Here is a 12482-nt window from a genome sequence, read left to right on the forward strand (position 1 = left end):
TTCCCATTCTCAACTGTAAGTGCAGTTACCAGTCTTCAGCCTGAAAGAATTGCCTTCTGACCGCAGATGGCATCGGGTGCCTGCCTTCCAGAGCCAGGGGTGGGGTGAGGCGGGAAGGCGCCTGCCTGGGAGGCAGGAACCACGGCTCATCCTTCCCTACGTCCTCATTGCCGAGCATGGGGTCTCACACCGGGCCTTTCTAAGGCCTGGAGGGAGGAGTGAGTGGACTCAAGCACAACTGTGTATCAGTGCCAAGCATTGTGCTGTGTTGTCTTCACACATAGCAGCTTCTTGAGTCCTCACAGTAGCAGACGAGAGCAAACTGTAGACACGTAAGTAGTGATTGCGTAGCCAGGACACAAATCCAGATTGGTTGGGCCCCCAGGGCCCTTCATTGCCTTTTTTACCAAAACTTTTTCACTACTCAACTCCATGAGTGAAGTAGTTGTATTTCTGTTCAAATGTCCTATGTGCACTTAGTAAGAGAAGCCACTGAGGACCCAGCTTTCCTCTTCACATCGTGCCAACAAATAGTTGTCTGGGCCACCAGGGGAACAGAGGGGCCATTTAAAGGGACATATTCTTCCGAGTTTTAGAGATTTGGAAAACAGTTTCATAGCCCCTAAAATCCCATTTTTTAAGACTTCACTCCCTAATCTTAAATTTGTAATTGTTCAAAAAAGGAGTTTCACTTTTTGTGTTGAAATCTACTGTTGTATTTTAAACCATGTGATTGACCTCAGAATCGGGAGAGATGTGTTCATTGGGACATTTGGAAAAGAGCCGTAAAGATGTAAGGCGTTATCACAACTACAGTGTTTCATTTCTAGTACTTTCCATTTACTCTTTAAAAATTCAATAGGTAGTGAAATAATTTGTGGCAGCCTTTCAAAAGTAGGCAAACCACAGGTAAAAAAATAATATGGCCAGACCTGTGGTCCAGTAACGAAGCAGGTGGGTTAGCATGGCCCATCTGCTACAAACGCCTGCTCTTATTTTCAGTGGAGATTTGTGTAGTTTGGTGCATTGTGTGTGAAAGCAGTTAATGGTCACAGTGTGACACATATTCTATAATTCAGGGTATCCGTATTTCACATTAAGAAGGTTTTACTCTATGGAATTACTTGTATATCCTTTTGCATATTTTCAGTCATCTCAACAACCATAATAGAGCACTTATTAATGAATAATTAATCCAAATGAACGTATGAAAATTTAATTTGCTTTAGCTAATTTTGTTTTAGGATTTTTACTATATAATGTAACATTTGTTGTCTTTGTTTTTGTTTTTCATCTGTTCTACCTTTACCAGATTGCTTCCTCCACAATTTCCTCAGGAAAAACCAGTGATCAGTGTTTATCCACCAATACGACATCATTTAATGGATAAACAAGGAGTATATGTTACCTCTCCATTAGTAAACAATGTATGTTTATGGTATATTTATTAACAGGTGTATTACTTTTCTACTAACTATTTTAGAAATCTAAAATGCACTTAAAATCTCATTCTGGAATCAGTGATTTAAAAAAAAATTTTCCACTGTGACAGTACCAACTCGGAGGTGGTTTTTCGGTGGTGCGGACCGGTTGGTCTTAGAACTTCGGTTCCCAGTAGGTCGTCCGTAGTTGTTAGGAAGAAGTGATAAAACTCAGATGTGAACCGAAGTTCTCAGGATACACGTGTGATTGATTAGCGTGAGGGACGTAACAGTGTACTCTCAGTATTTACCTTTGAACCTTCCAATTATTATAAATAGTGAAGTGTGGGAATGTTTCAGCTCCATCATTGATTAAATAGACTTTTAACCTGATTTATGGTATTGATTTTATCAGAAAAATTATAAGTTGTGGATTGCTAATACGTTTACTTGACACAACATCCTTTGCTTTTTATTTAATTCTGTACTTGCAAAAATGGATTTAATACTGAGTTTTAGAGTGAAGTCATGCTAATGAGACCCTGTAATCTTTTTCTGAAAGTGATTTTGATCATCCCGTATTGCGGTTGTTTTCAGTTTACAATGCACTCAGATCTCGGGAAGATTATTCAGAGTCTGCTGGATGAGTTTTGGAAAAATCCTCCAGTTTTAGCTCCTACTTCAACAGCATTTCCTTAGTAAGTATGTGTATAACAAATGTTCATATATATTTAGTTTAATCAAATTAATCAGAATGTAGTTTAAAATCCACATAATGTTAAAAAACACTTCTCTGTCTTCTACATCCCCATCATCACAAAAACATATTTATACTTTTCAGAGGCAACGTTGTTCTTCTTTTATCTGCTTCTCTGATACTTACCTTCATCTTAATCAATAATATATATACTGCTGTCTCTTTATCCTGTCATTTTAGATATTACCTGTTGACTTCCTGTTATAATTACTGAGGGTTTTAGTAATAGTTATCTTTCACAAACCTTTCTTTCTCCTTATCCTCTCAGTGAAATTATATCATGATTTTCACTTACATTTATTTTTGGTGTTTTTATTACTTTGATTCTACAAATTTACTGTTGCTGAACCAAATACTTTATTATAATTAACATTTCCCTGTTATTGTGTTTTGCTCTTTCTGGTGTTAATTTTAGTTGCATTTTCCATTGGTTTTGTTTTTTTAGATCTTTTTCAGTTTTCCTGCCTAACAGTCTTTTATGCTCTCCTGAGGGTACATCTGGCTTTCACCTCTGGTTGGCCGCAAAGCCACTCCCATGTTTTAGGTTTTTGGTTGGTTTTTTTTTTTTGGTCATAGAGGCATTCCACTTCCAGGTGCTAAAATCTTTTCTTGTTACTAAGGCTTTGTAACAAATTAGCCACAAAATTATAGACACGATGAAAATAATAAATATGTTTGTTGTTCTCTCTAATCTTCAGTTCAGGAAGGGGGCATCCGAGCAAGCCCTTGCCTCCTCTGCTCATCGCGAGTGGGCCCTCATCGGAGGCCTTGGCTGCCCATGTCAGCTGGGGTGGCTAGACGTGGTCGCCGTGTCCTGGGCTCCCTCATAGCGTAGTGGCTGGTTTTCTAGCCTGAGCATCCTGGGAGACGCCTATGAGAAAGTCATAATGAAGTAGTTGCATGAAGTCTTTCACTTCTGCTTACATTTGATTTTCTGGGACAATTGGTAAATCTCGGCCAGGTTCAAGGGGAGGAAAACAGGCTCTTCCTCGTGATAGTGGTGGAGTGGCATGGTTCTGCAAGAGCAGATGGGACCCGTAATAACGCTGCAAGCATTTCTATAAAATACAGCATGGACATTTGGAGGTCCGTATGTTTTGAGACGTTTTTGGAAATCTGTAAATACTTAGTAATTGGTACAGGTCAGTATCTAAGTTGATGTGGTTTCCCACTCAGAACTGTTTACATATAGCTGTTGGTGCTAAGATGTCCAGTGCCATTTAGATTTCTGATCTTTGTAGCATGTTTTTGTCTGTAATGTTCTGGAGCTGCATGGCGGTGCAACTTCGTGTTTTTTTTCTCTTTCCAGAATACTTCTTGAATTTTTTGCCCAGTCCTTCTATTTAACTTTAAAGAACTTTTTCCTGCTCACAAGTCAAGGCATCTTCAAAAATGCCTGGACATCTGCGTAGCTAGATTATCAGGTTCACTGGTCACACCAGCCCTAGCCCTCATCTTTGTGTCTGTGTCCGAGAGTCATGGGCCTCGCTAATATTTTTGTTTGTTCGCTTTATCTTTTCATTTTCAAAAAAAAATATGGAACGCTTCACAAACTTGCTCCTCATCCTTGCGCAGGAGCCGTGCGAGTCTTCTCTGTGTCGTTCCAGTTTTAGCGTCTGTGCTGCCAGAGCGCGCACTCGCGAGTATTCTTTATCTAAAAACTGCATTTCCTGCCTTCTCTCAGGATGGGGCTGGATCTTAACTCACTCACTTTATCTGAAAGTGGAAGCCAGCAGGGTTACTTGGTGTTTCAAATAAGTTCTACAATAAAGTGCACATTACTGAAAAACAGGTGTGATACATCTATACTACAAGGTCAAAATAAAGCAAATTGGTTCAGAATTATTGAGAGTAATTCAAGGATAGCCCAATTTTTTCTCATGCTGATCATATTGTTTTAAATAACTTACGTTATATCTACCTGTATATCACTTACATACCTATAGATAAAAGTAAATTTTTAAGATAAAGATGAGAGCCTCTTTGAAATAAACAAGCTCATTAGAAAACATTTTTAACTAAATTTTTTAATATAATATAGTCATTTAGAGTAAAATTCAGAATGTATAAAGGAGTATGAGGTGAAAAGCCACCCTGCCATTTTTATTTCCGTTGCAACTTAGTTCTCCTCATTGGTGTCCAAAGTTGTTTGTTTGGCTGTGAACGTATAGAATTCATGCGAACATGAATAGCAGTCAAAATATAGAGAGATTTCATGCATATATAAATACATTCGTGCAATATTTTATTCCCTCCTTTTTTGCACACATGGTAACATGCCTCCCTCCCCACCCCCACCACCACCACACACACACAAACCGCACCCACTAAACGGTCTGGTTTGGAGAGCTTTCCATGTTGGTAACCTATAAAGCACTTCTTCGTGGCTTCAGAACATTTGGCTTATGCAGATGTATACAGTCCCGTGCAACACACGCTTCAGTGCCCGGCCACTAGATCCAGGTGACTGGAGGCGTCCCCTTGGAGACAGTCTCAAAAGTCAGGCTCCAGATGAGTGTGGAAGCTGCTTTCTGGGACTTGGAGGGGGCTGTGGAGAGGCAAGGGGAACGTGCAAAGATGGCAGCCACCAGCTGTGGTCCCCGACAGCACCTTTGTCAGCCTCTGGAAGTGCACCAGACCTGGAACCTGCCCGTCAGGCCAAAGCTCCTGCACAAGCAGGCAGATCTCTCATAGAAAGACGGGGTGGGGCCGGGGGGGGGGGTTCTTTCTGCTGTCTGCACAGGGCCACAGGGATGGTAGTCTGCCAAGACCCATCTCTGTGACCGTGGCCGTCCTACTGGGCCCAGGAACTCCAGTTACTCTGGCCCCCAGAGCCAGGCAGTCAGAGGGCATCTCCCGAGTAGCAGTCACAAAAACAGGGTACACCAGATGCGAGCCCTTGAAAAGCTGTTTCTCAGTTTGCTGTGGCCTTGGGGAGCTCGTGCACACAAGTCCCGCTGGTCTTCACAGCTGGTGACCAGGGGGCTCATCTTTCAGGGCTGGTCTTAAAAGCTGTGCCCAGTGTAGGCTTCAAACCCTTTGCTCCTCAGGGGGAAATCCTGGGTTTTGAGTTCCCTGCCCATTGCAGGTCGCCCTGCCGAGGGGGCGATTTATGGCCAGATTGTAGCTCATCCTCTCCTGCCCATTTCAGTGTGTGCTTTTTCTTAGTCACCTGGGGTGTAGCTGTGGCTCAGCTAGCTTTTAGGGTTTCTTTCAGAGGACATTGTTCCGCATGGAGCTTGAAGATTCAGTGTGTTCGGGATCTTCCTACATCACCATCTTGAACTAAAACCCATATTATCATCTTACAAAAATAAACATTGTTTTCTGATTAAATCCCAAGTACATACTTCCATACTTCTTTTTCCAACAATCACTTGTTTTATGTGTGCATCTTGTTTTTTTCTATTGTAACATTTTTAGCAGCTCATCTGTACATTTACGTGCCCTTTAGAAGTTTTAGAAAACCATTCTGAACTTTTCGATCATGTTTGGTCACCCTCCACTTGAGTAAATTTTCGGGATTCAATGTTACCATTCTCTCTGTGAAAACATCAGTTGATACCAGTGGAATTTACAAAGTTGAATTGTATGTTTTCTAAAACATGTTTCTTTTTCATGGAAACCAAAAATTGGGGGTGGTTCATAATTTATGAATTTATATAATATTTTACTTGGTTACATAACTAGTGTTACCTGGTTTAAATGTATTCCATCTATAACTTATGACCATCGTTAGAACAATTTAGGAATAATTTTACAAATTTACCCCTAAACTCTAATCTGATGTTTCTCTTTATCTCTAGCCTATACAGTAACCCAGGTGGGATGCCTCCTTACGCCTCTCAGGGTTTTCCATTTCTTCCTCCGTATCCCCCACAAGAAGCTAACAGGACTGTCAGCTCTTTGTCTGTTGCTGACACTGTTTCTTTGTCAACGACAAGTCATACAGCAGCCAAACCTGCGGCTCCTTCATTTGGCGTCCTTTCCAGTCTGCCGTTGCCCGTTCCTACCACAGACACTGCAGCACAGGTTGGTGTCTTCAGTTGGCTAAAGTCTGTACCTTTGAGACAAACAAACACTTATGATATGTCTCCTTGTGCCAGCCACTAAGTTAGGCACAAAAGATTATTTAATCACATTCTCAACTCAGTTAACAAACTCAGAAAGTCACCAACATATAATGAAATAATTATAAATAAGGAGCATCCAGTAGAGTAGAAGACATGGTCTGGAGTTACGGTGAAGATGCATTTAAAGGAATGGTCAGTGCCCCCAGGGACCAAGGCAGAAGAAGAAGGGAAAATGGGAGACCCTGCCCAATGCAGGTATTAGGTGCTCAGTTAAAATGAGGCGGATGAAAGTGAGTGAATTTATGTTCTGATACATGGTAATGGATTTGCCAGAATGGCAAGTGGTTACATAAAGCATTATAACCTCTGCGAAGAGGCAGCAGCATTAACAAAGGCTGGGAGGCATAAACTGGACCATGAGTTTGTGAAACTGCCTGTAAAAAGATCTCTGGTGTTCTGTCATGTGGGGCTTAGCAAAGGCTCAAGAAATAATCCAATCCTGTAGGAGAAGCAGATTGTAGAGTAGCAACAGCATACTGATTGCTCAGGTGTCCCATTAGTGTAAAACGTTGCGTGGTCCCTAATTAAGCTGGTAACTTGCCATGTGGGATGTTACTGGGGTGAAGACTGATATTTGGCATTTACTCTAAAAGGGATTTAAAACCTTCATTTTTAACCCTTAGTGAATATCACCCACCTTTAGTGTTTGTGATAATTTAGAATATAGACCCAAGTAGATGTTGTTTTCCAAAATCATTCGTTGTCGTATTAATGAATATTATGCACAAACTACAGTTAGAAGAATAAACAAAATGACAGAACGTTTCATGAGTCTTCAGTTTTAAAGTCTGATACTTTTAAAGATTTTGTTTACTTTTAGGGAAAGGGGAAGGGAAAAAGAGGAGAGAAACATCAATTGATTGCCTATGCTCCCAACTCGGGACCTGGCCTGCGACCCAGACATGTTCCCTGACTGGGTATTGAACTGGCAACATTTTGGTTTGTAGGCTAGTGCTCAGTCCACTGAGCCACACCAGCCAGGGCATGAGTCTTCAGTTTTATAAAGTCATCTATATTCAAACGATGGATACGCTATTCCTTATCTACCCTACTGTCCCATTGAGCTTAGTTTTATAACTATGTAGACTTTGTCAACTTAGTGTTCTTTGGTACGTAATTCTTTTCATTTAAGAGAAATGTATTAATGTATTTCAATGAAATCCACAGATAATTTGCCACACATGTCACAGATAGACTTGAGATTTATATTACAGCCTGTACTACCCCAAGAGACCGAATAAAGGTCCTCACATGACCCCTGCCCCCCCGCCCCCCAAAGAACCCAGTAACTCTATATCTATAAAGGTACACTGACAAAAAAAAATACAGTAAAGAAAGCAGGCAGAGTAAGAGCAGTGTACAGTGTGAAGATGTGATGATGAAAACAGAATCAGGCGAAAAGATGGCTGAAATTCAATACCATTTCTAACTCTCTCTAGATAAACCAAAATGGTTTCGGTTACAAGATGCCAGATGTCCCTGATGCATTTCCAGAGCTCTCAGAACTAAGGTAAAAAACTCGGAGAATAATAATGATATTCACTGTCTCTTTTATTTGTGAGTACAAACCAGATCTTCATATTAATCAATCAGTTTATGTTTTATAGGTTGTATTTATTGAGTGACTAGTATTTATCCAGGGGCTTTCTAGAGGCTGGGAATGATGTGATAATTACCAGGATGACGATGCCCTTTCTGTTGTGCAGCTTACAGTCTTGTGAAAATTATTTCTTAGTACATTATCCCTGGAGATTTCAACAAATATCTTGCCCTGCTTTAGACCTTTCCACTCTTCCATTAGTAGACAGACATTTGTACATAGAAAAATGGATTAAAGTTCTCATAAAGTAATAGGAAGGTGATTTTATACAGGCAAATTTTATTCAGTTTTATGGGAAATAAGTTTGTAGTATTTAAGTTTAAGGTCCACAATTTTTGTGGAACACTTCTCTTAGATGGTCCATGAAAAAAACCTGTTTTGTGGCCGCTCAGCTTTGGGAAACATTGCATCTCTTCAGTCCCCATTGAAAGTTCACAGTACTCATAAAGCTCTTCTTAATGAGACTGCCAAATTCAATGAAAAATTTTTTACAGTTCTTTCTGTCTTTTTTACAATTATATTTTTCTGATTATTCTATTACAGTTGTCCCAATTTTCCCCCTTTTGCCCCTCCACCCAGCAGCCCCCACTCCCTTAGGCAATCCCCACACTTTCATTCATGTCCACTGGTCATTCGTGTAAGTTCTTTGGCTACTCCATTTCCTGTGCTGTACTTTACACCCCACGGCTATTCTGTAACTACCTGTCTGTACTTCTGAATCCCCTTACCTTCTCACCCATTCTCCCTCAAATCCCTCTCCCATCTGGCAAGCATCAAAACTTTCTCCATAACCATGATTCTGTCTCTGTTCTTCTTCTTTGCTTAATTTGTTTTTTTAGATTAAATTGTTGATAAATACGTATTTATTGCCATCTTATTGTTCATAGTTTTTATATTCTGTTTCTTAAATAAGTCCCTGTAACATTTCATGTAATATTGATTTGGTGACAAATGAACTCCTTTAGTTTTTTTCCTTGTCTGGGAAGCCCTTGATCTGCCAGCCCTGTGGCTCCATGTGGAGCGAGCTCAGAAAAGGAACAGTGGCCTTTGCCCTCATTCTGTCTGGGAGAAAGCTGTCCCCACGACCTCATCTTGATGCCAGACACTCCGGTTCCTTCCCTGACACTGGTGCCTTGCAGGCTGCTGCCCTGCTGCTGGGGTTCACAGGGAGTGAGTCTGAGTAGGTCTGTGTGCGGGTTCTTTAAGGGGAACTACTTGGGACTCCAGAAGTTTCTTCCAGTGACTCGATGCCCGCTGGTTTTTGCACCCAGAAGTTGTGGGGACTTATTTCCTGAGACTGGGACCCTAGGCTGAGGGGCCTGGTGTGGGGCTGGGACTCCCTGCTCCTGAGCTGTCCCTCCTGATTTTTATCCACCACACGTGGGTGTGGGACCAGGCTGTTCTATGTCTCCTCTTCTCCGACCAGCCTGAATGGATGTGGCCTCTTTATTTCTGTAGTTGTCAGACTTACGTTTAACTCAAGTTTTCATGATTCTGAGTGATGGTAGTTCTGTAGTGTAGTTGTAATTTTTACGTGGTTGCGTGAGGCGGTGAGCCCTGATTACTATGCCACCATCTTGATTGAAAGCCTCTTTTTGACTTTGAAATACATCCCATCAGGGTTGTACAGCCAAATACCCATGAAAAATATTATAGTTAAAAAAAGACGTTTAGCTTTATTTGACCCAGTGTTTTACTATCATTTTAAGGAAATAGTGACTTCTTATTTTCTGCCAATGGTCATAAATTAATGAATTTTTATGGTATATATGACATACATGTTAAGGGTTTATAGGCATTGTAATGCTTGCTACAACTCCATGAAGTAGTTGGTATTATTGCTGTCACATGATAAAGGATTCTTTTCTTCCTTCCTTTTTTAAAAAACTACTACAAAAATGTCAAAAATACAAAAAGGTGAACCTCTTTACATGACTTGCTTCATATACCCTTCCTCCAGCTTCACTTTTAGGAAGTATGGCTATGGGTCATGATTATTTTAAACCAAATATCAAATATGTCATTTTTTACCCACAAGTTCTTCATTAAATTTCTGATACCAGATAAAGACTTTTTCTTTATCATAATCCAATCCAATCTACATCATAATCATACCTAACAAAACTAATGATAATTCTTTAATATTAATCTTATTTCCTTAGGGTCTTAATAATCAAATCTTTTTGTGGTAGTTTCTTTGAATCAGGATTCAAAACGAGGTGTATTGATTGCATTTGCATACTGTATCTCTTACTAAGTTTCTTTTAATGGTGTACCATTTTTCCCCATCTCTTTATACACACACACATCTGTACACACATTTAAACACACACACACATATATATACATAAACATAAATGCATTACTATAAATTGCACACATATTACTACGTATTTATTGAAGGATTGGTATTTTTCATGTGGGATCTCCCATATCCTGTTTCTGCCTGATCACATTCTTGTGGTGCCATTGAAGACCTTTCTCTATTTCCCATATTTCCTTCTGTTGGTGGCTATATCTAAAGTTTTGATTAGAGTTAGATTCAGTCTTTATCAAACTGTGTTGTATACCATAAACTTACACAATGTTACATGTCAGTTATCTCAGTAAAGCTGAAAGAAAAGATTTAGGTTGAAATCTTTTGGCAAGTTTCCTAACATCGTAATTAGTGCCTACTTCCCTATCTATTACTTAAGGCTGCAGGGAACATCCAGTTGTCCTCCTTTTAGGAACATTAAGGTAGGACCAAGTTGACAGCGCCTGAAATCATGCTTATCCAGTATTTCATTAAGGGTTGCAAATGCTACTTCCTACTGCCAAAATTCTATGAAGAACTTTCCTAAATCAGCTGTTTAGTTTTATTGAAATGTAATACAGGAAAGAGGAGATAAATGCTGATTTTTTTCCCCTCTGTTATCAATTTTCACAATCAGGAGTTGATGCATAAGCAACCTCCAAAGGTTCTGATAGTCAAGGGTTTTTGTTTGTTTTTATAGTTGTTCTTGTGTTACTAAGAACACATACATTTTAAAAAGTATGTTCAATTGTTTCAGTCCATTGCTGTCATTATTCTTTTTGGTAAAAGTCCTGTCTTTAATCAAAAGGAAATTCTTTAAGTTGGCTTCTGTATCTTTCTGGCAAAACAAAGTTTCCATGGGCTCACTATGAACATTTCTTTTCCCTGACCTGAAGTCAGCCATTTCTCTGAAAGCTACTGACTCTTTTTCAAAATAACAATATCAGCCAAAAGATGCCAGAATGACTCTTGCACTTTCTTTGGGAAATCAGTCCAGCAGAAGAGTGCTCGGAGCAGTTGGCCGAAGCCAGAGCACGCTCTGAGTGGAAGAGAGAGTCTCAGAGAAAGGATGAGGAGACTCCAGAGGAGGAGGATCCGAGGGAATAAGGTCTGATTTCATAGCCTGGAGCTTGCCGATGCGCTCACTGGAATAGTTCCTCGGGACCTACCTCTCTTACGGACTGCGGGCCACTGTGTGCCAGTTTTTCTGCAGTTCCAAGACTGTGGTTTTAATGGCAAACTCTGAATTAAATCGATGTAAATTCTCTGCAGCCTTAGTTTCTGAGCTGTACTTGTAGAAACTCAGTAAATGTTCGTCGGAATCATTTATTCATTCAGTCACTCATTTATATGTTCAATACATGTAAACTGTCGAAAAACATCAATACCAGTATTATTACTGTGATTACCAAATGCAGGATAAGATTTTGATGATTTGTTTTTGTTTTTATACTTCTTTTGTCTTTAGGTTGTACCGCACCAGAGATATATAGCCAAACACTATTTTTTAAAGTCTCTTCAAATAATGTTTTTCAGGATGATTATGTAACTTAAGAGAAAAAAATTTTACTTTGAATTTTAGAGATAACTTTTTTCTTTAATTTTGATTTTTAATCATACATTGCTTTTATATGGATTTGCAGTCAAAACTAAAAGGTATGTTCAGAAAAGTTTAGATTCCATTCTTAGCCAGCTGCCTCTTTAACCCTGTGGGTACTGATTTTTGATTTGGTTTAGCCTTCTGAGCTTAAGTCTGCAACACATATACGTATCTTTTATTGTGACAGCCACACAGGCTGAACTTGGGAGGTTGAGCCCTGGGCAGTGTGGCTCATCTGGTTGGGTTGTCCTCCTGTAGCCTGAAAGGCAGGGGTTTGATTCCCAGTTAGGGCATGTATCCAGGTTCAGGCTGCGGGTTCAGTCCCCTGTGGGGCACACATAAGAGTCAACCAACTGATATTTCTCTCACATTGATGTTTCCTTTCTCTCTCTCTCTCTCTCTCTCTCTTTCTCTCTGTCTGTCTCCCCTCCTCCCCCTGCCCACTCTCTCCCCATTCCCTCTCTCTTTATCTTCCTTCCTCAGTAAAAGCAATTAAAAATGACCTTGGGCAAGGATAAAGAAGCTTGGAGTTTGGTACGGCTGTTCATGCACCCTAGTCTTCTTAGTCCCACAGTGATCTGACTCCACATTCAGACTGCTTTATGTTCTGTGATACTTTGTTTTTAAGGTTATAATTTTACTTGTGTGAATGCATACTGCAAAAATTATTTCGAA

General features: G+C 40.0%; 1 protein-coding gene and 1 non-coding gene across 3 annotated transcripts in view; one reads left to right on the forward strand and one right to left on the reverse strand.

Annotated features, from left to right (window-relative positions):
- VPS37A (VPS37A subunit of ESCRT-I) overlaps positions 1-12482 on the forward strand; it is a 30632-nt gene that overhangs the window by 9006 nt on the left and 9144 nt on the right. For both annotated transcript variants that reach the window (XM_028526300.2, XM_036011683.1), the window contains exons 3-6: positions 1313-1427; positions 2019-2119; positions 5985-6210; positions 7751-7821. In XM_028526300.2, the coding sequence (XP_028382101.1) occupies positions 1313-1427; positions 2019-2119; positions 5985-6210; positions 7751-7821 (513 nt within the window). The remainder of the gene's footprint in view (positions 1-1312; positions 1428-2018; positions 2120-5984; positions 6211-7750; positions 7822-12482) is intronic.
- On the reverse strand, positions 3709-3811 carry LOC114508987. Its single transcript, XR_003685564.1, has one exon. It is a non-coding gene; the product is annotated as a U6 spliceosomal RNA (small nuclear RNA).

The sequence above is a fragment of the Phyllostomus discolor genome, chromosome 11 (genome assembly GCF_004126475.2).
Source record: "Phyllostomus discolor isolate MPI-MPIP mPhyDis1 chromosome 11, mPhyDis1.pri.v3, whole genome shotgun sequence".
Taxonomy (NCBI): domain Eukaryota; kingdom Metazoa; phylum Chordata; class Mammalia; order Chiroptera; family Phyllostomidae; genus Phyllostomus; species Phyllostomus discolor.